At 59.4% G+C, this 26,256-nt stretch overlaps 3 protein-coding genes across 15 annotated transcripts in view; 1 reads left to right on the top strand and 2 right to left on the bottom strand.

The window, feature by feature from the left end:
• The window catches only part of ANKS3 (ankyrin repeat and sterile alpha motif domain containing 3), a 34,040-nt gene extending 25,193 nt beyond the window's left edge, over positions 1-8,847 (top strand). For 3 of the 6 annotated variants that reach the window (XM_027043310.2, XM_015076555.3, XM_027043311.2), the window contains 9 exons: positions 2,311-2,448; positions 3,001-3,110; positions 3,406-3,582; positions 5,737-5,861; positions 6,413-6,554; positions 7,019-7,191; positions 7,537-7,622; positions 8,057-8,140; positions 8,339-8,847. In XM_027043310.2, the coding sequence (XP_026899111.2) occupies positions 2,311-2,448; positions 3,001-3,110; positions 3,406-3,582; positions 5,737-5,861; positions 6,413-6,554; positions 7,019-7,191; positions 7,537-7,622; positions 8,057-8,140; positions 8,339-8,418 (1,115 nt within the window). In that variant the 3' untranslated portion in view covers positions 8,419-8,847. The remainder of the gene's footprint in view (positions 1-2,310; positions 2,449-3,000; positions 3,111-3,405; positions 3,583-5,736; positions 5,862-6,412; positions 6,555-7,018; positions 7,192-7,536; positions 7,623-8,056; positions 8,141-8,338) is intronic. The other 3 variants (XM_027043308.2, XM_027043307.2, XM_027043309.2) reach the window with 3 other exon arrangements.
• On the bottom strand, positions 146-14,241 carry NUDT16L1 (nudix hydrolase 16 like 1). Of its 5 annotated transcripts, none has more exons than XM_053213460.1 (6): positions 11,542-14,239; positions 11,135-11,465; positions 10,266-10,488; positions 7,748-9,408; positions 5,961-7,367; positions 146-5,841 (listed from the first exon to the last, which is right to left on the bottom strand). In XM_053213460.1, exons 1-3 carry the CDS (start codon positions 11,689-11,691, stop codon positions 10,334-10,336), a joined length of 636 nt encoding a protein of 211 aa, XP_053069435.1. In that variant the 5' UTR covers positions 11,692-14,239; the 3' UTR covers positions 146-5,841; positions 5,961-7,367; positions 7,748-9,408; positions 10,266-10,333. The 5 variants fall into 5 exon arrangements, with proteins under 5 accessions (XP_053069435.1, XP_053069433.1, XP_053069434.1 ...); XM_053213458.1 differs by having other exon boundaries at positions 146-7,367; positions 7,748-7,900; positions 8,038-9,408; XM_053213459.1 differs by having other exon boundaries at positions 146-7,367; positions 11,542-12,494; positions 12,646-14,239.
• Positions 14,242-14,393: 152 nt separating this feature from the next.
• MGRN1 (mahogunin ring finger 1) overlaps positions 14,394-26,256 on the bottom strand; it is a 53,086-nt gene continuing 41,223 nt past the window's right edge. The window contains exons 12-18 of one of the 4 annotated variants that reach the window (XM_027043314.2): positions 24,745-24,810; positions 22,941-23,167; positions 21,913-22,030; positions 21,600-21,645; positions 20,046-20,144; positions 17,920-17,964; positions 14,394-16,186 (exon numbers count right to left, since the gene is read on the bottom strand). In XM_027043314.2, coding sequence (XP_026899115.1) covers positions 17,924-17,964; positions 20,046-20,144; positions 21,600-21,645; positions 21,913-22,030; positions 22,941-23,167; positions 24,745-24,810 — 597 coding nt within the window. In that variant the 3' untranslated portion in view covers positions 14,394-16,186; positions 17,920-17,923. The remainder of the gene's footprint in view (positions 16,187-17,919; positions 17,965-20,045; positions 20,145-21,599; positions 21,646-21,912; positions 22,031-22,940; positions 23,168-24,744; positions 24,811-26,256) is intronic. The other 3 variants (XM_027043312.2, XM_027043315.2, XM_027043313.2) reach the window with 3 other exon arrangements.

Raw genomic sequence — 26,256 nt, 5'->3', positions numbered from 1 at the left:
CTGAGGTTGAGCTCAGTGCTCTCGAGGAATGCAGGGGGTGCTCGTGCTCTTGTTCTGGCCCCAGTGATCAGACTCCGTGTAAGTGACATCTTCTAGTTACATCTTCCTTTTTTTAAAGTTTGTTTTATTTATTTTGAGACAGAGAGAGAGAGCACATGCGAGCAGGGGAGGAGCAGAGGGGGAAGAGAGAGCGAGAATCGCAAGCAGTCTCTGAGTTGTCAGCTGGAGCCTGGCTCAGGGCTCAGTCCCACAAACTGTGAGATCATGACCTGAGCCGGAACAAAGTGTTAGCCGCTTAACCTGCTGAGCCATCCAGGCACCCTGGTGTGTTACATCTTCTTTGGCATCTGTCACCCGCAGTGGCCAGGCCAAGCCTGCTGGTCCATCAGCCTGGGTGGATGGGCTCCTCTCATGAGTGATCACCCCCAGGCTTGGAGACAAACTTTTCCAGTCACAGGAGACCATGTTTCAGTGAAGAGTATACAGTAGCTTGATTCCCTTCTCTGCCCCTTAGAGAGGAGTCTTGGCGCTGGTCTGGGAGCTCCAGGCCCACCTTCTCCTGTTACCCACGGAGGGGTAAGCTGACTGGGCCACTGGGGAAGCCACCCCCCAGCTGTGGACAGGTTGCTACAGGATGAGAGCACGCCTCCTCTCTCCTAGAGCGGTGCTTTTACAAGCACAGAGCTCTGGGGCATTTGGCTGGGCCGTTGTCCTTGAGTGGCAGAGTGTGTGTCTTCTGAGGAGTCCGTGCTACCTGTCCCACCTGAGGTATGGTGGGGACATAGGAAGGACAGGTCTTATCTCAGGCGGGGGGTGGCAGTTAATCTGTGTTGCCATATAACACATGCTTTTTAAAATGGAATTTGATCCAGATACCAGAATAATCTGGCCAGAGCCCATTTATACACAGGTCTTTTTTTATGCACCCAGAGAGGCAGAAGAACCTTCACCAAAGAGCAATGCTAGTTGTCCCTTGGTTGTGCCATTTCCTAGTTTTGGTTTACCTCTTACACTTTGTCCTGTTTTTTGTTTTTTTTTTTTAATTGTTTATTTTTGAGACAGAGACAGAGCGTGAGCAGGGGAGGGGCAGAGAAAGAGGGAGACAGAATCCAAAGCAGGCTCTAGGCTCTGAGCTGTCAGTGCAGAGTCCGACGCGGGGCTCGAACTCACGAACCTCAAGATCATGACCTGAGCCCAAGTCGGACGCTTAACCGACTGAGCCACCCAGGCGCCCCACACTTTGTGCTTTTTAAATTTTCTATAAGTGCATATTATTCTTTTTACCAGCAGTGGAAAAACACTTCTTTAAAAATGTTTATTTACTTATTTTCTGAGAGAGAGAGAGAGAGAGAGAGTGAGCGAGCAGGTGAGGGGCAGAAAGAGAATCCCAAGCAGGCTCCAGGCTCAGGGCAGAATCTGACACAAGGTTCAGTCCCAGAACTGCAAGATTGCAACCTGAGCTGACATAAGGAGTCGGGAGGCTTACCTGACTGAGCCACCCAGGAGCCCTGAAAAAACACTTTTGAATGATAAATAGCATGTGCTGATCTTCCTTCCTCCCTCCCTCCCTTCCTTCCCTTTCTTCTGATTGTAAATCTTGATCGCTTCAGAAAGGTGTAAAGAAGGAAGTAAGTTACCCACGTCGTCACCAGCCAGTCGCTTCTCTGCAATTAAGTATACTTTCTTTGGGGAAGAGGCAGGGGCAAAGTCAGAATTAAACCCTCTGGTTTGTATTGTCTTTTCTCCCATTTTCTTCCTGGCAGATGCACTCGGAGGTTATGTAACGTGGTGTTACTGCTGTTAATTTTTAGCCCAGGGCCTTCCACCTTCCTGCTCAGCCAGATCTTGCTGGTTGGGGTTGATCGACCCAAGGAGGAGCCCCTGGATGTCTGTGTTGGAAAGTCACAGGGAGTGTGAAGGCTGGTGCCTGTGAGACGACATTTCCCGCTAGTGCTGTGGTTTCCCTTTGGCTCAGGAATCTGTAAACACAGCTGTCCGTTTCCTGCTTTGTCCACTTGGGAAAGCAACAGCACGGTGTGGTGGAGCGGGTGCCGGCCCTGACCCACATGCGCTTGTCCAGGGACACACACTGGTCTCCAGACCTTCAGAGTTCGTTTCCCCTCCTGCAGGCTGCATGGTTGTGTCCAGGTTACTGTGGTGAGCGAACGGGAGGGAGAAAGGCCAGCTAGGAATTTTCTTTCAGCTTTTGCCTGGATCCTGGCCCTTCCCCCATGCTGCAGTTCCTCTCGGGTGGTTGAGTTTGTCTCTTTTGTGCTCATGTGGGCTTATGGCCCCCCCTCGTGTCCACAGAGCAGGTGCCTCCACGGGGCTATGTCACCTTCAACAGCAGTGATGAGAACCCCCTGGAGGCGGGCGGCCTCTGTTACAGGGACGTCACCTCCCCAATCAATGACCGGGATGTGGAGAGCAGCAGCAGCAGCAGTCGGGGTACGTGCACCCTATACACCCACCCCGGCCGAGGGCTCACTTGGAGTTAGGAGCTCTTGTGCGCTGCCCCCCCTTCCCCCCCCGGGGGCATGGGACTGTGGTGGGTCCAGCTGGTAGAGAACGGTGGGGTGAAGGGTACAGAAGGGCCCTGGCTCTTGTGAGGACCCAGAAGCCGGCAGGGGACAGGTAGGGTGCAGCTTCTGGCCCAGTGTCTCTCCATGCAGCGTCTGGGGGAGTTGTCCCAGACAAGGTTAGCTCCTTGACTGGTGAGCCATCAGGGAAACGTCTGCTGTGTTACCTGTCGTTTGTTCAGTAGCCGTTTACTGAGTGCCAAGTGCGCCAAGCGCCGTTCTAGATGCTTGGCTTTATCAGTGAACGAAATAAGCAAACCCCCCGTCGCGTTAGGTGCGAGGGCTTGGGCCAGGCAGCTGCGTGAAACAGAAGACACCAGTGAGCTGTTTCAGGAGCTGGTGAATGCAGTGGACGCTGGGCTCTGGGGAGTCCCCGCGAGTGAGACCTGTGGTCAGGCTCTCCCATCTTCACTGTTTTCAGAGGAGCACGCCTTCTGTGCCAACCTGGGGGTCGCGAGGCGCAGCAGCAGCAGCGAGGGCCTGGCGAGAGCCCCAGGAGTCAGCAGCGAGGCCTCTCTGGAGAGCAACGAGGTGAAGCTTCTCCTTTCTTGATCTGCTTCCCTCCCCTTTGCTGGTGTTGCAGGGGCTGCCTCCTTGGAGAGGGCGAGTCTGGAGACTGGTACTTTGTGCACGTCAGACACGCAAAGTCCTGGCTGCCCTCCATGGATCTGGGCCATGCAGACCATGGTGCGGGTCACCAGTGAAGCCTCTCTGGCTGCTGGGGGCGTTTCACAACTGGGATTGTGGGGCGGATTGTAGAGTGGATGCGGCCACGTCAGCCGGGAGCCCCTTGGTGTTAACTCTGGACACACCCTTCTCACCACAGGATTCGGATCATGCGTGTCAAAGCTCGGTTCGCAAGCAAACTAAAAGTTACATGAAGACCAAGAATCGTTACAGCAACAGTGACGGCCAGTGGCCCACCAGCACTGGGCCGGCTGGTGCAGCCTGCTCCCCAGGATCTGTTTCCCAGACAGAGAGGTCCCTCTGTTCAGGACCCCAGGTGAGATCGGCTGTGAAACTGGCAGTGACGCAGTTAGAAACGTGGCACGTGTAGTGCTTCACAAGGCCCTTACTGTGCACTGAGGATGGGCTGGGCCCCGTCGAGAGAGAGTGTGGAGATGGTTTCCCCCAGATGATCTGTGAGGCTGCTCAGGCCGAGAGGATTCCTCATGGCCACGAGTGCCAGTGCAGGGTTTCTGTTCCATCCCTTTCCATAGGAGGGATCTGTCTCTCTCCTTGGTTTCCGTACTCTCCTCGGCCTCCCTGAGCCTGGAGAGGAGAAAAAGTGGACTGATCTAGAGCTGCTGTCGGGAGTCAGGAGATGCACGTGAAGCGGAGATGAAATGGCATTTGATGAAAACTGCCATCTCTGCCTCCCTCGTGGGTTGCTGTGGCTCACCCAGCTTCTTAGGGGTTACTGGTATGGCACAGCCGCCCACGTCTGTTCATCGGGTTCTCTTGCTTTCTGGGAGCATAAGCGGTACAAAGATGAAAGAATGCATTTTTTGCCATTTGTTCACGTCACAGCTCTGCTGTTCACTACAAGCTGGTGATCTTGTTGGCTTCTCCTTGTGACGCCTCCCCGGAGCCGTCTCCAGCACCTGTGTTCCCAGGCTCACCGAGGGGCTACACCTTTCAGTTTCTTAAACGCGTCTTGATGGGAGAGTGGGTGATAGGTTCTTAAGGATGTTTTAGAAAGTAGGTTGAAGAAATTGGCAGAGTGACAACATTTGAAAATTTACTCCTCCATTAAAGGCAACAAAAAACTGGCAGAAGTAGTCAGAGTAGCAAAACCGAATCAACCAAAGGCTTTGAGCAACTTGAACATTTTTATTCGCGAGAAGTGGCCGACTGTCCGGAAGAACGGAAAGCTTTGTAGCGCTTTAACCTGCCCTGTCCCCATCCTCACCCCCAGTACCAAGGTAGCTGGGACAGCCACCACAGGGGGCAAAATGAAGCTGGGCTCTTTCAAGGTTTCATTCTCTATTTTGAGAGTGAGCATGCGTGTGAGAGCCAGGGAGGGGCAGAGAGAGAGAAATCTAAGCCTGCTCCGCACTGTCAGGGCAGAGCCTGACGCAGGGCTCGAAAACACAGACCTCTCAAACCGTGCAGTGATGACCTGAGCTGAAACCAGGAATTGGATGCCTAACCGACTGAGCCACCAGGCACCCCAAGACAAATACTTTAGATCAGCTTCTTAAAATATGTTCAGTGAGCTAAAGGGAACCGTATCTAGAGAATATCAACAAAATGATAGAAATAAAAACAGAAAATCTGTAGATGGAAAGTAGAATCACTGAAATGAAAGCTCCAAGAGAGGGCTCAAGAGCAGATTGGAGTGCACAGAAGGACCCACAAGCATGATCTAGATCCATTGAGATTATCGTGTCTGAGAAGAGAGGAAAGGATGGACAGAAACCTAGGAGACACCATCAAGCAGCCAGTGTACACATAATGGGGTTCCAGAATGAGGTCGAGAGCATAAAAAAATGTTTCAAAACAGCCAAGCCTTCCCAGATTTGATCAGAAACATGAATCTGCACATCCAAGAAGCTGTGTGAACTCTTAAGGAGGTTAGACTCAGATCTACGCCTAGATCTATCATAATTAGTCCAAAACCAAAAGAATCTTGAAGGGAGTGAGAGAAAGGAGTCTTTATACAAGGAACCCCCATGAGATTAACTGCTCATTTCCCATTAGAAACCATGGGATCTAGAGGGCATTTGATGACAGAGTCAGATTAATGGAAGAAACAAACCAACCAAGAATGCTATAGCCAAGCAGAAACTGTCCTTCAGGAGTGAAGGAGAAATTAAGAAGGCCGCAGGTAAAAAAAAAGACTTAAGAGTTTGTTGCCTGCAGACCTGCCCTATGTGAACACCAACGGTGTCCAGGCTGTAATGAAAGGACACTGGCTGCAGGGACACAGGCAGGTGGGAAGTATCTCTGGACTACCTGCTCTGCCTGAGGCTGCAGAGAGGAGGGGGCTGCAGTCAGAGGTGACCCACCGCAGAACTTGGGGGGGTGTCCACAGGGCTGACCCGGCTTAGGTGGATGCAGTGACAGGATCTGCACCAAAGCAGTGTCTTCTCTGGCCCCCGTGTCTTGGTGGCCCGCCCATCCTGTGACCCACCCCGGCTCCTTTGTTCTCCAGGACCTCGCCACACTGCTGGAGCAGATTGGGTGTCTCAAGTACCTGCAGGTGTTTGAGGAGCAGGACGTGGACCTCCGCATTTTCCTGACCCTCACCGAGAGCGACCTGAAGGAAATCGGCATCACGTGAGTGCAGAGGGGCCTCTGTGGCCACGCCCCCCTCGCTTCAGCCAAACATGAGGGGGTCGCTTAGCTCCCAACTGCCCAACGCTCCGATGGAACCACCTGTCCTGTCTGGGCGTCCCCTTGCTCTCTGCAGCCAGCTGTCCTCTCTCTGGTCTTCCGGCTGCAGCTAGCTGAGGTGCCGAAGGCCTGGGTCTGTTCCCCCGGCTGGCCTGGCTGCCAGTGCTGTGATAAGGGCACCCAGACGTTTTCTACCATTCACTTTGGAGAGCTTCCCGATTGGTAGGAGGCCAGTCACAGCCTAGCCCCGGCCGGCCTGAGCTCCCTGTTCAGGGAGAGCAGCAGCCAGGCTGGGGAAGGAAACAGGCAGGGCAGGCCAGCCCCTGCTGTGGTCACTTCTTAAGACCCTTTGTTTCTGTCATCTGTCCCAGGATCCGGGACCACTGTGCCCTTCCAAAATTGGAATCTTTCCTAGGGGGCTGTCTTGGTGGAAGGCTGGCCTCCGTGGCAACTCCACTCACAGCAGATCCTCATTCTCTCATTCACCCTTGCAGCTTGTTTGGGCCTAAGAGGAAGATGACCTCTGCCATTGCCCGCTGGCACAGCAGTGCCCGGCCACCCAGCGATGCTCTGGAGCTGGCGTATGCCGACCGGCTAGAAGCTGAGATGCAGGAGCTGGCCATCCAGCTGCACAAAGTATGTGGTGAGCGGGGCAGGGACCTGGATACCCACCTGCAGTGAGGGATGACACATTTGTGGAGACCGAGTGGTGGGGACAAATACCCAGGGGGAGCAGGGAGAAGCAGCCAGGGCAGGCGGTGGGACAGAAAGCATTACTGCTTGTGTGTAAATCTGGAGATGCACAGGCAGGCCTCCAGGAAGACGGCTCAGAAAGGCAGGGGACGTTGGACAGGAGGTCAGCTGGACATAGGAGAGAAAGGGTGAGGTCAGAGCACAAGCAGCTGGCATGGATGTCACTGGGCTTAAGAGTAGGGATCCAAAGCAGGGGGTGCTCCAAGGTGGAGACAGGCGCTCCCTTCCTCCAGCCCAGAAGAGTGGGAGTTGAGAGCGAGTGGGTATGGCACAGAGAGGTTGAGGGGGACCCAGCCTGAGCGGCCCTGGTCATTTGCCACCCCCCCTCCCCGCCTCTCCGTCTGCAGCGCTGTGAGGAGGTGGAGGCCATGCGAGGCCAGGTGTCACAGGAGCAGGAGCTGCGGGCGGTGGTGGAGAGCTGCCTCCTGGAGCAGGACGGTGCCCGGAAGGACGTGCACGCCCAGCTGCAGGAGACCTGGGCCCTGGCCCGGGACGCTGCGCTCGTCTTGGATCAGCTGCGGTGAGTGGGCATCTGAGCTGCTCCCAGGCCAGACCCTGAGTCGCCGATTCCTCCAGATTCTTCAACCAGGTGGTTGTTCTTAAAGGCCTCTTGGAGTACTCGCCACCATCATCCGTTTCATTGTGGCTGTTCCTTTCCGCAGTGCAGACCCAGGCAGCAAATGGGGCCCCAAGCATCTGCAACGAAGCGCTCGGGCCCTCAGGGCTTGTCCCCGAAGGTGCCTGGTGTACTTGCCCTGAAGGCAGAGCCCCACTGGCCACTCAGGGAGGTGGGGGTACGTGCTGCCCTGCTGGGGCCAGGGAGGACACCCTCCCCCTCACCAGCACGTGGCCTTGTGTCTGGCAGAGCTTGTCAAGCCGAGCTGTCAGCCAGAGTGAAGCAGGAAGAGTCCACCCGAGGGCTCCCCCAGGGCCCGGCCCTCCCCACGGCTGGTAAGAACGCTGCTGCCCCAGGCCAGGTTTTACCACCCGTTCCAGCAGTTACCACACTGACCCTCCCATTCCCTCCCTGCAAGAGATCCAGGGTGAGGGCTTCCTATCCCCGCCCATTTCCTTACCGTGCCTCCCTGGGGTGGGACTTAACGTCCTCCACAATGTTGTGACTTCTTCAGCCTGCAGTCGGAGCTACCCAGGGTCAAGCCTGACTGTCAGCCAGGGACCCTCACACTTTCATTCCTGGGGCTGCACCCTGATTGACCCTCCAGTCAGTGCTTTGGAAAAATAAGCAGGCGAACACATTTTGATAGAACAGTGTCAAGCAGGTACTGACAGTGGGTGGGTCCCCTGGTGTCAGCAGCCCAGGACAAAGCGGCGGGGCCTGTGGTGACCACACAAGCCCTAGGCCCACCTGGCTCTCTGCCCCACAGATTCCAAAGGCTGGCAGGCTTCCCTGCAGGCTCTGAGCCTCCCCGAGCTTTCCGGAGCGCTGGAGGATCGAGTCCAGGAAATGGGTGAGTCTCCCAAAGTGTCCCACAGCCGGTGGCCTCATCCCCATCCTGGGGCCAGAAGTGGGTAAACGGGGAATCCTAGTCAGCTCAGACCCCCAAGACAGCCCTACCATAGCCCACTGTCCACAGGTCATGCATTCCTAGGCACCTCCCCCACCCTCCCACACTCAAGAAGCAGCAACTAACTGCTCCCATCCTCAGGGCGAGTGCTATGCTCAGTGACCCAGAGCTTGGAGAAGCTGCAAGTGCTGAACGGGAAGGAGAACTGGCGGGAGCCTTAGCTGGGAGGGACGGTGAGTGTCCGCCAGCCCAGGACCCAGGCCGGAGAGCAGGGTGTACCGGGCAGCAGCGAGTGCCCACTTCAGTCTTCCCTGTCCCTTCTCAGAATCTGACGTTGGGTGACTGATCCACCCTGAAGCTGTGTGCCTGGAAGACAGGAGGGCAGTGAGCAAGCGGCTGCAGCAGGCCGGGCCCGAGCGGGGGCCAGAGGATCAGGCCCCCGGAGCAGCTGGCAGAGGCAGGACAGGGCAGAGGCCCACGCAGAGGCAGGATGAGGGCCTCTCTCCCAGAAGCGGGGGGCCAGGCCCAGAGCAGGCAGGGCCATGGGGAGACAGCGGGCCCCCATACACCACAGGCGCCACACTGAAAGGACCGGGCGCCTGGGTAGCGGATGTCATTGCTGGAAAATAAAATTTAAGATCTGCTGGTGAGGGACTCTGTTCTGGTCATGCGACATGCAGTACTGGCTGACAAACCAAAGCAAGGGGCAACCCTCCCCCCTTCAGCAACTCACTGGGACCCAGCCCCCTCTGCCAGGACAGAGACCACCACGCTCAGACCAGGGCGGACTGGTTGCCATCTCCTGTTCTGTCCCTCCCCTGGAGCTAGAGCTACGTGCACTCAGAGCCCCCTCGGTTCCACCAGAGCAATCTGAAAGGTGACGCGCGCGTGGCCCCGGTGCCCCCAGGAAATGAGAGAGGAACGAGGTACAGGTATTTTATTTACAGAACCAAGTGCCTTTGCCCACACGTGCTGACCGCTTCACTGAGGCTTTAAGGTGGAACAGACGCTCAGGCTGGGCCAGAGCACAGCTCTCCTTACCAGGCCAAGCAGGTGCCGTGCAAACTGGTTTAGTTTCACTGAGGAGTCTTTGCAGACATAGGGCCGTAGGAGACGGCCAGTGGTGACCTTCCCATCTGTGGTGGCTCTGCTGTTGTCATTCTGCACACTCAGCCAGTGCTTCCATACCAGGTCCTGGAACGGCCTGTGGACTGTGATGGGAATGGAGAAAGGGAGGCTTTCAAAGCCAAGGAAAGGGCAGCGAACTCAGCCCAGGTGTAGCCAGGAACCCCAGACCAGGCACAGGGCCCAGCGAGGTCTGAGGGGGCAGTGCCACAGTGACCAGAGGGACGGGAGACCTATATCATCAGCTCCGTGCTGAATGGAGCCCAGCACTCAGGCCTGGCTCCCACCCTGAAGTCCGTGGGCAGTGGGGAAGGGGGACCCCTCATGCACCCAGCCCTGGGCCTGTGGCCAGAACCAGAGGACACAGAGAGCAGCCAAGACCAGACTTGGCTTTCTTTCACCAACTCCATCTACAGCTGGGCTTCGTGGCCCCAACTGACCTGGGAGACCGGGCCCCAACGGGGTAAAGGGGCTTTGAAGCCTCACCGCTCAGTTGACACACCTCAGAAAACAAAGCTAATGACCGCCACCAAAGTTCACAGTACTGGGCCAGCTCTTCTCTAGGCCCTGGGGCTGGCTGGTGACAGGACTCAAAGGCATCCCTCCACAAGAATAAACGGATTTAAGGGTGTGTGTGCACCTACCCACCTGGGTAACTGGGTGGTCCCTCCACCAGCCCGTGTGTCTCATGTGGAGAAGGGTTAGAGCCTTGGGGTAGGAGAGAATGTCCTGAGCCTGGAGAGCCAGGTCCAGTGCAAACAAGCCACCTCCTGATCGGGGTAGGCTGGGCTCCCACTAACCTGGCCACCACCCAGTAGCTGTTCCGGGTGGTGGGGTGGTGGAGAGGACAAGATGCCCCCTCACCCCATGCAGTCATTCCCCCAAGAGTTCAGGGCACAGATAGGGCCAGGGGAGGGCAGGAGACAGGCAGCATAGATTCAACCTCAGGAGGAAGATGGGAGGAGCTTTTCCAGGGCTTTCTTCTGCTTCTCTGTGGCAGCAGCCAAAGCCTCAGCCAGCTTCTCCTCGGGCATCATGTTGAGCACCTTGAGGGCGAAGAGCAGCTGGTACTTGGCAGTGCTGGTAAAGGCGTTGCTCAGGAAGTTGGGAAAGCCACCGACTCGGTCCTTTTGGGTGTAAAGTGGAACCCGCACAAGCCCCAGCACCTGCATGGAGAGGACACCAGAGTGGGACCAGGCCCCACGCCAACGGTGCAGCCCTAGCAGGAGGGGCCTGTGAGCTGCCAGGCCAGGACAAGGCCAGCCAGGTTGCGAAGGACGTAATGGGAGACCCAGGCGGGGTCCAGTGAGGCGCAAGCCAGCGGCACCCTTGGAGCAGTGCAGCCCCTTTACTCCCCAAGCAAGCTGTCCCCATGCATCTTCCACCCTCTGCGTCCTCTAATTCCAGCCCCCATCCGCTGGCAGGAAGCCCCCCCAGTTCACACCCCATGCTCCCTCTTCCACTCGTGAATCCCAAACACCCCAAGTGTGACTCCCAGTTCTCCAGACTATAAATAAAACCCACAAACCGTTAAGAGCCTTCATCACCCCAACCATGAGGTCCCGGCCCTTGAACGCAGCCCTAGTTTCCCACCTCCCCAGGAGCCACCACCCTCTCCCATCCCCCCACCAATCCCACTCCCCACTCCCAGGATTGGCAATGGCAGGCAGCAAGGCAGATGGAACACAGCCCCGAGGGAACCCCGGGCCCCCCTCTCCCACCCCTGCCCCCAGGTCCCTCTCCCCACCCTGATGCTGGAAACAGCGACACCCCACCCAGCCCGGCCAGGGGACCCTCAGGGGGACGTGTTACCCATCGGTGCCTTCCACGGGGCCAGAGCCAAACCCCGGGGCGGGGGGCGGGGCCCGGGCGGCGGCCCCACCTCCAGGCCGTGGTCGCGCGAATGCACCGCGCTGATTTCCACGGCGTGCAGCTGCTCCAGCGTCAGCTGCCGTGCGTACAGGTGCGCCACGACGCGGTGCGGGCCCTCGGTCAGGTGCGAGCTCAGGTAGTCGGCCTCCGTGAGGCGCAGGCAGCCCAGGCCCAGGCCCAGCACCCGGTTCAGACCGTCCTCCAGAGACCAAAAGCGCCGGTCCACGAAGCCCCCGGGGAAACCCAGCAGCCCGTCGAAGCGCATCTGCATCTGCAAGGGAGCGCCGGGTCACGGGCGCGGGGTGCGAGCGGCGCCCTGATCCCCGCCCGTCCACCCGCGTCCTCACCAGCACCGAGAAGCGCATAGGGATGCGGCCGAAAAGCTGCCCGGGGTTGGCGGCGTACAGCATGGCGTGGCACGAGTGGCTCCAGCCCGGCCCCAGGCGCATAGCTTCCACACGGCTGATCTGCTTCAGCTCCGGCACTGCCGCCGACATCTTGGCACTACCCCGGCTCGACTGGGGCGCCTCTCCTTAAGTGCATGCGCGGGCCCGCCCCCGCCAGGTCCGGCCAATCCGCAGGCAGTCGCGTCCCTGGGCCCCGCCCCTCCACCAATTGCTGATGCCCGTCGGGGCCGAGCCCCTCCCGGCGCCCCGACGCGTCGTTGAGGGGCGGAAGGGGCGTGTGCAGAGGCAGGGCCGGCACGCGCTCCCGCCCACCGGCCCCGAGAACCACAACGCCCAAGGGGCTCCGCGCCAAGCGAGCTCAGCCGAGTTCAGTCGAGCTCAGCCGAGCCCAGCCGAGCCCAGCCGAGCCGAGCGCTGTCTTGGGGGGCCTCGGGCAAGCGCTGCCTGCAGAGCTGGGGCTCCGACTGCCCGTCACTAGCAGGAGCCGCCGAGCCCCGGGCCTTCCCCCAGCGCCTCCCTGGGGGCGCCGCCCCGCAGGCTGCCCACTACCAGCTCTCGCCTCTCGCTCCCTGCCGGCGACTCCCCCAGGAGGGCTTACGGGAGGCTGGCGACCAGTGGGCAAGACCTTTCCCTGCACGCGCGCCAGCCAAGCACTCCGGTCCAAGGTCACTGCTGGTCGATTCCAGAAGAGCAAGGAAAGCCGGGCCTGGCATAGTTCGAGCTGCCCCCACCGTCCGTGTCCACGCACAGCCCTGGGGCTGCTACTCAGCCAGCGTGCTGGAAAGTACCTTAAATCCCTCCTGGCGCAGCCTGCCAAGCATCCTCCCAGTCAGACACCATATGCCAGGGACGGTTGGAGGAAATGGGCTCTCCCCAATTTACCAAGGAGGAACCTGGGGCAGAGAGGAACAGGACTGGCCTTAAGGGCACCCAGCAGCTGGTGCCAGAGCCAGGATCTCACCCCAGGCTTCCACCCTGTCTCCTGACCAGTGTCCACAACAGAAAACCTCCCAACTTTCACGGAAGAGGCCCTGAGGTACATACCTGTGTCTGCTGCTGAAGGGAATCATCGCTGGGGCTCAGGAGCATGGGGAACATTGTCCAGGGGAGAGCAACGATGCCACTCGACCACTAGTTGGCCCACACTCCGTTTTCCTCCCACGGTGGGTACAGATTTGCTGAGTGAAGGAACCACCATGTGCACTCACCATGCAGTGAGCCAGGGCAAGCTCTGGGGCACAGAAGGTTGCCCTGAGCAGAAGACAGCGGGGTCAGAGGGCAGGCAAGTGTTGGTAAGGACCCACTGGGAGCTCATTCACACGTCGGGTCGTGCCGGTATCGTGTCACACACAGGGGAGTAAGGATCTAAAGAGGGAGGCTCTCTCTCTCCCCATCCGTGGCCTCTACCAGGATTCAAATGGGCCACCACAGTTGGAGAAGCCAGATCCCTAAGGCAAGTGACCGTGTCTGAAGAGATGTTGGTGAGGGGAAGGGCCCTCCAGAGAGGACCGTGTCTCCAGGCCACAGTGCACAACCCAAACCCAGGGCTGGCAGGGGGCACAGAGGAAAGGTGCCCCACGCCCCAACCCCTCCCTGAAACAAGATGTTAACAAAGTTCCTCGTCTGTTGGCGGAAAGTGGAGGGACATCCAGTGCACCCCCTTGCGAGACGTCTGACCCAGACGTCGCCCCAAACACGACCGAGCAGCTGCAGGGCCGAGGGTGACAGGCCTTCCCTGGGGCATGGACTAGATGGCTGAGAACACTGGTTCCACCATTAAGCGCCCGAGTCAAAGAGGGGACCTGGGGAGGCAGCTTGGAACCACGTTTGCAAAGGAGCTGCTGGCGGGTGGCGGTGTGGTGGCTGTGCTTCATGGGTGTTCCAGACCACCACAGCCTCTCCCTCCTGGGAGGCCGCTCGCTGGGCAGGGAAGTTGGCAGCCACAGCTGGCCCTCTAATCCATCCCACGTGACAGCTGGAGAGAGTTGCTGCCTGTGGAAAAGCCTCTGACTGCCCTCAGAATAAAACTCTTGCTGTCCCTATGAGGTCCTGTAGCATCTGCACCCCGACACTCCTCGAATCTGACACTCCAGCAACTGGAGACACTTCGGGCTTCTTTCTGCTCAGCGGTCACACCAGGCTCACTCTGGCCACAGGGCCTTTGCACTTGCTGTGCTGGCTGCCTGGGCTCTCTTCCAGGACCAGCTCTTTCCCATCCTGCACTGCTCAGCCAAAATTCCTCCTCAGAGAAGCCCTCCTCAACCACAGGTTAAATCAAGGACCCCATGCGACTCCATCCTGTCACCACCAGCCAACGCTCTTCCCAACAGTAACCAAAACCGCGCAGGGCCTCACGGCCTAGAACACTAACTCCCAGGAGCCTGAACCTCGCGTGTCTCGGCCCTCTCCAGCCCGGCACACAGGGAGGTGCCGAGTATCCGAGATGGATCAGAGATACCGACGGCACCTGCAGCAGCGACCTGCACACCTGGACGTGCTGGCTCCTCCTCCACTGCTCGTAACGGGCCCCGCTCCAACCCAGAATCGGCACGACGACCGGAGCTGTCATCAACAGGATCCCACGTGCCTCACACACCATCTCCTACACCCTCACCCCTCTTAAAGTCCTGTGTCACAGACACCTCACACACGAGGAAACGGAGGCTGAGGCGAGCCCCGGCTCGCGCTGCCGGGGCTTGTGAGCGGCCATGAGCCCCTCAGCTGTCCTGCCTCCAGACCGGGAGACAGCGGAGGTCCCTCGGTGCTATGCGCAGAAGAAGGAATGGACGAGATATTGCTGCATGATTTTATTACTATAAATATACAGTAAAAACGAACAAAAACCAGCCAGAGTACGTCAAATGAGAGCACGTGTTAAGTCCGAGACAGGCCAGTCTGCATCCCGGCCTTCAGACAGAGTACTGGCACCAATACCAATGGCGAGGCCGGGGTGTGGGTCGGGGGGCAGGCAGCCTGCGAGCATGTGTGCGGCACTCACGCGTGCGCACCCTGGCGTATGTGCAGGCATGCGCACGGGGGAGCGGGGGCCGGGGAGTCGGGCGACTGGGACAGGTTGGCCTGAGCCTGGCGGAGGGCTGTGTGTAAGGCAGCGCTCTGCTCACGGGCTCGACTGCACAGAAAGCGAATCCCACACTGCTGGTTTCTCTCCTGAGCGCCCTGCAGGACAAGCCTCGGGAGGGGTGCCAGTGAGGCCCGGGGCTCTGCGGACTGCTGCTGGCTGCCCCAGAACCATCCTTCCCAGGGCAGATCCCCAGGAAGTGGGCCCCTCTGCGTGCCACGCCCCAGGCCAGGAACATGTTTGTGCCCCAGGGAGCCGCACAGACCCAACCACCTGGCTCAAGGTCCCCCCAGGCGGTTCTCACCTTGGCGCACCAGGGCTCAATGCCCCCTCTGCCTCTGTTGCCCAGAGAGTTTTGCTCAAAAAAACAAAACAAAAACAAAAACAAAAACAAAAAACCAACAACAAAAAAAAGAACAAGGTCACCTCGGATGGGATGTTCCTCCCCCAGGCAGGTCCACCTCAGGGACCCCAGACAAGTCAAATCCAAGAGAAACTAGTGACATTATGATGGTGAAGAGGAAGCAGGGAAGCTGCTCAGAGCCCTCCCCGGGGTGAGTGGACGGCAGCCCCACTAGCCCAGCGGAAGCCCCTTCACCTGGAGGGCCCTGCTGTGTGATCAGAGCCACTTCGGAGAAGGTGCAGGGCCGGCAGAGGGGCCACCGGTCACCAAGTGCTGCATTTGGCCTGTGCTCCTGTGCCTCTGCCCCTGGATCAGACCCACACGGCAGCCTTGCGTGGCCACCACCCCCCTGCCCAGGGCTGAGCCGGGCCGCGGGGAAGGTCGGCTGTGGGAGGCAACCGCCTCCAGGGCCGGAGCAGGAAGGGGAAGCAGCAGCAACAGCCAGGCTGCCGAGGACACGGGAGCACGAGGGACAGGGGACAGGCACGGTTTCCTTCACTGACCGGGACTCAGACCCCCCTTCCCTTCCTCCTCTGGCGACAAGGCCCCTACAACACCTCTTGTGAAGACAGCACCTCACCCACCAGTACACTGTTCTTCTGCGAGTCTGTGCTGAGTGTTCAGGCTGTTGAGTCCCCAGTGGCTGGGGTGCCGGGAGAAGCCAATCCAGGCCGCAGGTGGGTGGTCAAGCCCCGGTCCTGGCCACTCAGCCAATGGGGCATTTGGGGGAAACCCCAGAGCTCACAGCCCAGGACAGAAAGCTGCTGTCCTTCATCTGTACCATTTACAAATACATCAACTATAGAAAAAGGAATTTGTCAGAGGAGACTGTCCACTGTGCTCTTCAATCAAGGGTCGTCCGGCCCCTCGGAGCCAGTGGCCACGCAGAGCGTGCAAGACAGGAGAGGCCAGGGGTCACGCTGGAATCCGGTGGCCCCTCGGCAAAGTCTGGGGAGCTGAGGGCTCCATGCTGCCAGCCTGGCCAGGCTCTCAGAGTGGGGTCAGCTCGGTGGCCCCAGAATCAGGACTGGGGCCACCAAGCACAGGCCGGGGTGGGCCAGTGGTACGGAGGCTGCGGGGCATCTCCACGGAGGTGGACCATCCTGCAGGCAGGAGCAGAGGGAGAAGGGGTCATGCCCGGGCAAGTCCCCACCTCACCCATCAGGGTGTATCTACCAACCAGGAGTCCCCCACCGAGGACAGGGCCACCCAGCACCCCCTACTGTGTGTCTGTGGCAAGACCACACAAAGACCTGGAGTTCCAGGTCCTAACAGAGAAAGAGGGGTCCGTCCCTCTGGGAGCAGATGCCAGGCAGTGGCACCAGCCGATGCCCCAGAACAGAACGCAACGGGCGCCGTGAGCTCGTGGCCCCCTGGGCCTCCTCCCTTGCCCGGTCCGCGCTTCTCGGGATCTGACCAGCCGCCGTCCTTCAGGGCTTTACTACTGATTAGGCCGGAACTCAGTCACACCCAGCCGGAGGGGAGTGGACGTGGACCAGGGTGCACATCCCGTGCTCAGAGCAGCCCCAGGACCCCACCCAGCCTTCTTTAGAGGCCTTTTTGGCCATTTCCACACTGTTGCCTCCCGATGCCACGAGGCGCTCTGTCCCTGGACCAAGTCTGCCCCCCGGGGTGCTGGTGCTGGAGCTGTGACCCAGGCCCACAGCAACGAGTGACCGGCACCACACTCAGGGCCGCACAACACCAGCTGCCAGCCGCCCGCCTGCTGAGGACGGGCTCCCCAGGACACTCCTCCAACAGCAAACCAAGGAGTGCTTCTGCCACATGTCACCCATGACACAGCCTGAGGTGCGGGAACTATTAGGGGCTGTGGCTTCACGCAGGGACTCAGCTCTGCTATGCAGCCTGCAGGCAACATCCAGTTCTCCGTAGCTCGGCCTGACCTGTGTGTATTTTCTACTTCTGGAAGTTTCACCTCCATCACAGCACTCAGCCATGACACGGAGGACAGGGCCAACTTTATGCAAGGGTTGGGCCCTATTTCAACAGTGGGTAAGATTTGTCAGAATAAACATTCAAGGAGAGCAAGAAAGGCTCGCGTGGGAACATAAGAGCAGCCGTCAAAACAAGTGGACAAACACCGAAGCTCAGGACAGCTGCCTGGGGGACAGCCCCATGCCAGCCGGGGCTGCCCGGCCGGGCCGGGCCTCCTGCTGGCGCGCTCCACCCAACACAGGTCTGGGAAAACTTGGGCCACCGGAGGCACCAGGTTTCCAGAGCCGCTAACATCAGGCAAAGGAAAGGGAAGAGGGTCCTCAAAGCACTTGCCTATGTGCTGGTGGTGCTCTTGGAACAGCCTTCCATGAAACAATCATTTGGCAAAGTCACCCAGGTAGAGGGCAACTCCCTGGCAGGGTAGGGGGGTGGGCGATGACGTGGGGTCAACCTCACATGGCCTCCTGACAGACCGATTTCAGCATGTGCTGGTGTTCCAGAAGGTTCCACAGGTAGGCTGGGGGACAGGTTAGTGAGCAGCAACAGTGGGGTCTCAGCAAGGGCTGTCACCATTCCTGAGGCCCTGGAAGAGCGTGCCTGGGCTATCTAGTCCAGACAGAAAAAGTTCTGGCTCCGGAAGTCAGCCAAGGCCAGACCTCCCAGGACCACCTCTCAAGGGCAAAGGTGTAGCACATTTGGGGAGCTCTGGATTCAGAATCCAGGACCCCAGGGAAGACACGGATGCGGAGGAAGCCCAGAGAAGGGGAAGGAACCCCCCAGGGAGGGAGCAGGAGAGCCAGCTGGCGAGGTCCTCTCTCCCAACATTGTCAAGGATGCCCCTCAGAGCCACCCCACAACGCGTAGGAAGGCGATCACGTACCAGCTTACTCCTCTATACCAACAGAGCAGGAGTCAGGCCCCAGGGCTGTGCAGAGGAGGAGAGACATGGAAGCTCAGTTAGCAAAGCGCTAGACAGACCAGCACGTTCCGCAGCAAACGCACTGCTTTAGGACAAGAGTCCCCGGGGGCCCGCGGGATGGGGAGGGGGGGGCACACTGATGTGCTGAAACAGGAGAACAGAGCACCGGGCCGCAGTCCAACGCAGAGACTTTCAGCCAGGACAGGCCTGGGCAGGGGGGGCGGGGCGGGGCGGGGCGGGGCCAGGAAGGGCCCCGCCCGGCAGCTAGGTGTTCACCAGTTAAGTTTATGGGTTTTCCCCACCTCCTAACTCTGCAATCAACAGGGGACACTAAGGTTCAAAAAACTATGCCCGTGCCTCCACGGGAGAGCTGTGCCAGTGTGTGCACGTCCGGTTCTCTCTCTCTCGCGCGCGCGCGCGCGCGCTCTCTCTCTCTCTCTCTCTCTCTCTCTCACACACACACACACACACACCAGATGGGAACAGAAGGTGCGGCTTAGAAGTAAAGGAAGACAGGTAGGTACACGTGCTTATGAAGGTGGGCACATCGGTGAGGACCTGCCCAACTCCTGACAGTGCTGCCTCCCCCACACCCGTGGGGCACAGGACCAAGAGCCTCGGTGTTGCCCCACCCTGCTGGCTATCCTGCCCCTGGGCTGGGTTTGGCCTTCCGCTGACTTCAGCCTCTCCACCGCCTCCGCAGCAGAGTGCCTCCTGCCACTGGCCTGGGGCAGAGGTGAGAACGCCACACCACGGGGCCTGGTGTCCCCTGTGGGTGGAGCCCAGCCTGTCCTGACCTGCAGACTCTGGCGTGGGGCACGGGGTGGCACCGCCAGGTGGGGTCAAGGTGCCCCTTCACCCAAAGGATCACAACTACACTTGTGCTTATAAGTCCCTCTCTGGATTCTCCCCGCACCCCAAGCTTTTAATTACAATGAAATCATTGAAGTTCCTTGAAAGAACTTACTGGAATTCTATGTTACTCTAAGGAACACTGGTCCCTGACAAGGCTTTCACCCACGGGCTTCTCTTCGGGTAGGCCCCGGGGTGCTGATGAAACACACTCCCCTGCTTTCTTGCACCTGCTGACTGTGGCCCCTCTGGGCTAATGGGACCCCCTGTCTGCACAGGCTACTGCCTGTCCCTATGCTGGGGCGGGACAAGAGACCCTTTCAAACCAAGCACATCACAGGTAGGCCAGATGCACAGGTCAGATCACTGGGAACTGAGCAGCGGTGGGTCCTGGGATAGGTGGGTGGCAAAGGTGCTTCCCAGACATGTGGCAGGAGCCAGACTCTCCGAGGACATCATGGCTGTTGACGTTGATCTCAGATCCTCCGATGGCATCTTAGCACGCAGCAGGCAGAAGTCTCTGAGAACCCCTGACTCCTGTCCCCCATCTTTGGAGCCCAGAACTTAAAGCTGAGGATCTTGACCCAGAGGAGCTGGGGACAGGAGGCTCCAGGCAGAGGCTTTTAGAAAAGGGGGGCAGAAGCAAGACCCCTCCCCAACTGTGCTTGGGCCTTACAGGCGCCTGGCACCCCAGCCTATCCTTCCATCCCTGGCCTGGGCCCTGTGGGTGCTCGTGGTAGGGGGCTGATGCCAGCATCAGGCCCGGAGCACGCAGGTAATTTTCTGCTTGTAGCTCCCTGGGGCAGAGGCCCTGCTGCTGGGCACCCGAACAGGGGCTGCCAGGCCCATGGATGAAAAGTCAGGGATTCCAGCGGGACTAGCTGTGCTTGCCTGGCCCCAAGCAGGAGATAGAGAGAAGGGCCACAACCTTCCTTAAACAAGGGGCCTTTCCTGCCTTCCTGATGCTGAGCTGTTTCTGGAGTGTGAAGGGGCCTCACGCACAGGCTCTGCCCCAAAGAGCAAGGGGCTGCAGGAGGGGTGACTGTGGAGCCGGGGCCTGCTGTGCTTTGGGGTTGACAGAAGGAGTGTGGGCAGAGCCAGGGAGGGAGACCTAGGCTCCTGACAGGCCAGCCGCTCCCTGAGCAGGCAGATCAGCCCCCAGCTCCGTGTGGCAGTGACAGCACTGCCCGCGCCCCCCACTCCCGCCCACCCCGGCTGAGCTCAAATGCCGTTACCTGGCAGGTAGATATCGGCCGGCAGGCGGGGCTGGCCGCGGCTGCAGGGCTCAGGGCTGCCGTCCTGCAGGACGTTCTCGATGGATGGCACTCGGCTCCCTGCAGAGGAGGGGGCAGGTCAGAGGTCTACAGGCGAAGGTGGCCACTGTCCCTCTTCTGGTCAGGATCCCCGGGAGCCTCTTTCCTCCCTGAGGGCTCTACAGCCACTGTGAGTCCAGTCCCAGCCCAAGACTCTGCTCTGACTCCCTCCTCTGCCCTCTAGGCCTGAGAGGCAAAGGTTTGCTTTTCTTTACTTCCCTTCTCTCTCAACTCTACCTCAGGGCTTTTGTTTTGACTTTTATTATAAAATCATTATGTACCCCTTTAAAAAAAAAAAAACAAGAAGGAATAGTGATAGATTTAACATCTCCGGCTTACCCGTACCTTTCCCGCTGGCCCCGTGCCCCACAGCGGGGAGTGAGTGGGCCTGCATGTGGCCACCCTCCCTCTCAACAGCAGCTCCCGGTGCTGCCCAGGGAGCTCTCGAGGGGGAGGGCCCCTCCGCAGACGAGGGGCCTGGGCCCTGTGATGGGCACAGAAGAGAGCCACCTGGTCGGGCACATGCTCTGCACAGGCAGGAAGGAACGGAGGTCGAGAAAGGGTGAGGCCCACCCAGGAGCCCAGCCTGGGAGGCAGAAGTGACGACACCCCTGATGGGCCCCCTGCCCCAGGCGCCAACACTCACACCCAAACCCAAGGCCCCAGGCCCAGCAGCCCACAGGCGGGCCCCACACACAGTGGGTGGGGAGTCACGCTGGGGAGAGACGTGGGTCACCTAGTGCAGTGCCGGCTGGGAACCTCCTGGCAAGGAGGGGGGGGGGTCACAGCAACTGAGCAGCTGCAGCTTATTTTGGGGTCTTCACCATGCTGTAGGCCTGGGAGCCAGCCAGCTTGCCAGGGCCACTTCTGGGCTCTGTTACCTCCACATTAAATGGCCTGGGGCTCCAACCACCCCAACCTGGAGCCTCTGTTTCCTCACCTGTCCAACAGTAGGGAGGAATGACCGAGACAAAGGAGTGGCAGCATCTCCCAGCTGGTAGAGGGAGGCTTGGGAAGCACCTGGTCACATCCTGCAGCCACTGGGAGGTCAGCTGGGGGTCTTCCCCCCACGAGGAGCCCAGGGCCCATCGGTGGCGGCTGGGACTCAAGTCCCAGCCGGCCGCTGTATGCTACACTCTCCACGGGACACAGGGGCACACAGAGGAGCGGCCCGGCTGAGCTGTGCACCCGCACTGGGGACTCTGGGCCTCTCCAGGTGGCACCTGAGGACCCCGTACAGGACAAGCAGGAAGAGCTGACCATGTGCAGAGACCCAGGCAGGAAAGAAGATGACTGCCACTGGGAAATGCCGGCTGGGCACGGAGGGAAAAAGAGAAGTGGCCGGAGGCTGTCCCCTGGGACGGCCAGCAGAGAGGAGCCCGTGACTCCCAGCGGGGGAACCGGCACACGCTCTCCACACACCTCGACCTCCCGGCAGTGAGGCCCCGAACACGCTCCTCAAAGTGGAGGGCTTACCTTGCTTTAGTGCCGACGCCTCGTCCACGTCCTCCGTCACAAAGCTCTAGGAAACGAGGACAAAGTGTGTCCGCAGCTCTGCTGCCACCACCGGCGGACGGGGCTGCAGGCCGTCGGGGGACAGCAGGGCGAGCTGACGCCGGCCCCCCCAAACAGGACCCACCCCACAGATGGGGAAACCAGCTGAGCTCACTGCGTGAGCAGCGGTGGAGGCGGCCCAGGGCACGCTTTGCCACAGGTCTGGGAAGCCAACAGACGGGCAGTGGGGACAGGGTGACAGATGGGTCTCGGCGAGGCGGGGAGGGGGCCTCACCTCGGGGGAGCTGCTTAGCGCCAGCCCCGCCCCACTCAGCGGGGGAGGGGCATCCGAGTCCTGGGAGAGCTTCTCCTCATCCTCCTCGTGGATGGGAGACGACGGAGACCGCAGGGTGCTGGCAAAAGAGAAGACGGGGGTAAAGGACAAGTGGCTGATAAACACCAACCCACTAAAGCCAACGTCACCCGTGGGTGAGGCCGGGGGCTGCCACACAGACGCCCCCAGGGGAGGCGGGTGCAGACGCAGAACGCCCGCAGGCCCAGCGGCTGGAGAGGGGCTGGCGCGGTGCGAGCTGGCGCAGGCCTGCACGGGCTCTGTATCTCCGGGAGGAGAGGGCGTCCTAACGGTCCACCCCTGGAGCAGGGGTGCGGGGTGTGGGTGAGCAGCAGGAGAGAGCCCCACGCTGCTCTGTGGAGTGGTCCTGTCACACGTGCAAGTCGTGGGGGCTGTGGCCGGTTTTACAGAACTTCTGCCTAAACTTTTCTTAAAAAAGAAGAGCACCCATGCGTGGAGACACTTAACACAGAAGGCTGGTTGCCCGCATCTCACACGCGTCCAGGTAAACCGTGACGGGACCCTCTGCTTGGCGGGCGTAACAAGGGCAACGTCGTGAGCAAGGTTTGGCGGGGCCCGGGTCTGGCTGCCACTGGTGCTCACACAGCAGGACGTGCTCATGTGACAAGACCCCAGAAAGTCCCAGAACCCTGCCACTCACGGGGCTCCCTCCTACATCCTGTGGTTTGTTGCTCCCGTGTGGCGTGGGACGGGGAAGGATGCACCCCCACCAGTGCATCTTTTCTGCTGCTTTGCTGTCTCGTCTGTCGTAACCAGCCTTAGCCATAAACCTAACCTGCTACTGGTTCTTGGTTCCGGGGGTCATTCTGGTGAATTCCCCAACAGAGCACTGTAAAACTCAAGTGTCTGCACTTCTTCCCGGACACCACAGACCCCCCGGCACCTGCCACAGAGCGCCTGGCTGGGTTCCCACATGCCAACCCCCAAGGGGATCCTAGCGCCAGCCTCACCTGTCGGGGGATTTGCTCCTCGGCTTGCCCTTCTGGTGGCTGCTTTCCAGGATCCGATCGATCCCAGCAAGGGGACAACCGGCCTGGGACAGGCCATCTGAGACGCCTGAGTAGGTGATCTCTTCGTAAAGGGGGGCTGAAGGGACGGCCGGGGAGATGGCCCGAAGGCCGTTGAGCGCCTCAAGCAGGGAGATGGGCTCATAGCCGGGTGGGATGCTGTCAGAGCTCTGTGGGGACAAGAGCAGGTGAGGAACGGGCTGGCCAGGCTCCCTGCCCACTGCCCTGGGCCACAAAGCCCCAGACACTGGCCTTGTGCCCCAGGGATGCTCTACTCCCCAGAACCTGCCTTCTGACCATCTCCTGTCCACTCTACCTTCCAGAGACCTATATCCACCTCCCTCAGAGGGACGCCAAGAACACCAGAGCAGCCTAAGACACCCTCTGAGGGCCCCCTTAGTCATCAGCTGCAGCCCTGGACACCCAAATGGCCCGCTCGGTGCCCGTGATGAAGGAAAAGAGGGCGCCTAGCAGAGCCTCCCCACCCCTGGTCTCGGCCAGCCCCTACCTGGCTTTCTGTTCCTGCCTGGCACATGTGGAGAGTGAGGGGTCAGAGAGAGAGAGGAGGGCTCAGGAGCGGGTGTAGAGCAAAGCCATGCCAAAGGCGGGAGAGCCCAGTGGAGCCGCGTGTGTTCTAGACCAGGGAGGGCCTGGCCCCGCAAGGAGCTCTGCCCAACACAGGCATCTGGCCCAACTCGAGATCCTCAGTGGGCCTGAAGCAAGCGTCCACAGGGGCTGATGCGTGTTCCAGGTGGTTCTAACGGGCACCCCTGGTTCAGAACCAGTCTCCTCCAGTGCTGGGAGAGGAGCACATCAACAGACTGAGACTTGCTTTAGGGTTAAAGGTGGGGAGATGCCCAGGTGCTGGGAAATGTCAGGCCCCCAGGCCACACTAAACAAGGTGAAGGGCAAACGCCCAGCTGCGCGCCCCAGGTAAAGCCCCACCCACCTGACCGCTCCCCAGAAGGAAGGGAGGGAGAGCCACCTTTCAGGGCAGTGACGGATCAACCCTGGAGACCAAAGGAAGGCAGAAAGGCTGGGGTGGGGGCTCCCTGCCCTCAGCACACAGCCTCCTGAGTCCCCTGGTCACCTGGGCCTGTGGTGCCCTGCATTTGCTCCCAACCTGAACCTCCTCACCCTCCAAATGGGAAAAACCTCTACCTCCATCCCTGGGATGGCCCTCCAGGGATTTCCACCTCTCTAAGTTCTGCCAAGGGGCCACAGGCGTCAGTGAAGGCTCCAGGCAGAGGCCGCCCGCCTGCTCCCTGAGATGCAGGGAAAATGCAAGAAAACCAAGTCCTCGGCCCAAAGTGCTCACATCCAGGGGGAGAGGCAGAGGATGCAGGACAACAGGCAAGCGCGAGGAAGACTGTTTGCAAAAACTAGCAGCAACATGAGTTCCACCTCCGACATCATTCCACTGCCAGCAAGAAAAAAAAGGGAAACGAGGCCACTGGGGACCACGGGCAGAAGCAGAGCTGGCGAGAAGGGGCAGCCTGAGGCGGGCGCCGTTGCCGCCTGGCAGCGGGGATCCGAGACACTGGCTTTTTGCCGACAGACCTTGAGCTTTGCTTGTTCCACAAAACTCCCTTCCTGGGCAGGGACGCCGGGACTGGGGAGAGTGGATTTGACAGATTAAATTAACCAAACACGTTAGCCTGGGGTGAAAATGACTTCCCATACTTGTCATTGGTTTAATCATTAGGGTGCGGGGCAAAGATGTAGCCATAGGGCCAAACACACTTACTGTTTCCCTTTTAGGTTTCTTGCTGGCCAGTGAGGCGGGGTGCGCCTTTGATTTTTTAAAGGGACACTGTCAAGATAAAAATCATACGTTTTACGACTGCCACCCCCCGAACGGCGCTGGAGCTGGCTGGCTGGGGTCTCTCAGCTTTGCCGGCCTCCAGGTCAGCCGTGAGCCTGTGCCTGGCAAACCGCACCTGCACATGAAGTTCGGGGACCTGACCAAGTGCAGATTCTGCCCCAGGGGCCTGGGCCTGGACATTTATGCAACTCCCAGGAGGCCATGCCACTGGTGGAGCCCATCCCTGTCCCACTGCCCACCCGTGGTCTGGGTCACCCCAAGAAGCCGGTCCTGGCCAGCACAGGCAGGAGAGTGGCCAGGCGCTCCCCACAAGTGGGCCCGGCTAGGCACAGGGAAGGGACAGGCTCCTGCACGTTTTTGAGGCTCTGTATAAACTTATTACCAATGCCCAACTCCTCGAGGAAGCTGGGGAGAAAAATTGGTCCCAAATCACCCCTACTCATTGATAACATTAACAGACCCACTGAAGAAAATTTGGCTTCTCTGTGGCGCTTCGTGGAAACTGCTTAGACGGGACACGTGGCAGAGAACAAGAACCCACATACCCTACCTTAAGCCTCTAGAGGGGAAGGCACTGGCCCTCCGGGGCAGGTGAAGCTTACAACCCAAGCCTCAGTGTGCCCTGTACTTATCCTTGGGATAAGAGGGGCAAACATGGAAGGTCAGGCCTGATGCTCAGATGCCAGGGCAGAGCCTGGAGTGGCACAGACAAGCAACAAAAAACCCGCCATCCACCCCTGGGTGTCCGTCCCTCAAAAACAGTGACTCCTCCATCAGGAACCAATCACACCTCAGCGCTGCTCCTCTCTCTACCGGAAGTACACTGCTGGAGGAAGTATGTGATGTTCCTCGAGCCCAACATGAAATTTGCTGGAGGGCTGTTCTGGGAGTAGTGAGCCCTGGTGCCAACAGGGGCCCAGCAGGCAAAACACATAGTGTCGCTGGCCCGGGATGAGTGGGAGTGATGGGACCCCACCTTAGGGAGGCCTTGTGTCTGCTCCAGCTGTGAGACCACAGGTTCATATTTTGAAAGAGAAGCCAGAAATCTGAGTCTTAAGGAAAATTTCCAGACTTTCTTTTTTTTTTATGTTTATTTATTTTTGAGAGGGAGAGAGAGAGAGAGAGAGTCCCCACACACGCACAAGGTGGGGAGGGGCAGAGAGGAGAGACAGAATCCCAAGCAGGCTCCGTACATCAGCGCAGAGCCTGACACAGGGCTCAAACTCACAAACCACAAGACCATGATCTGCGTCAAGTTCAAGAGTCAGACACTTAACCGACTGCGTCACCCAGGAGCCCCTACAGACTTTTAAACATTGGAGCAAGGGGCTCCTGGGTGGCTCAGTTGGCTGAACACCTGACTCTTGGTTTTGGCTCAGGTCACGATCCCAGGGTCGTGGGATCAAATCCTGTGGTGGGCTGCATGCTGAGCGT

This window comes from Acinonyx jubatus, chromosome E3 (genome assembly GCF_027475565.1).
Source record: "Acinonyx jubatus isolate Ajub_Pintada_27869175 chromosome E3, VMU_Ajub_asm_v1.0, whole genome shotgun sequence".
NCBI lineage: Eukaryota > Metazoa > Chordata > Mammalia > Carnivora > Felidae > Acinonyx > Acinonyx jubatus.
The sequence above is the reverse complement of the archived record's forward strand: the minus strand, read 5'-3'. Positions and strand labels throughout refer to the sequence as shown.

Coding starts and splice junctions, on each gene's coding strand:
- NUDT16L1 (XM_053213460.1), bottom strand. CDS start 11,691: ATGTCGGCGGCAGTGCCGGAGCTGAAGCAGATCAGCCGTGTGGAAGCT. Junction 11,466..11,541: donor CTATGCGCTTCTCGGTGCTG/GTGAGGACGCGG, acceptor GCTCCCTTGCAG/ATGCAGATGCGCTTCGACGG. Junction 10,489..11,134: donor CCCGTGGAAGGCACCGATGG/GTAACACGTCCC, acceptor CTCTCCATGCAG/GTGCTGGGGCTTGTGCGGGT.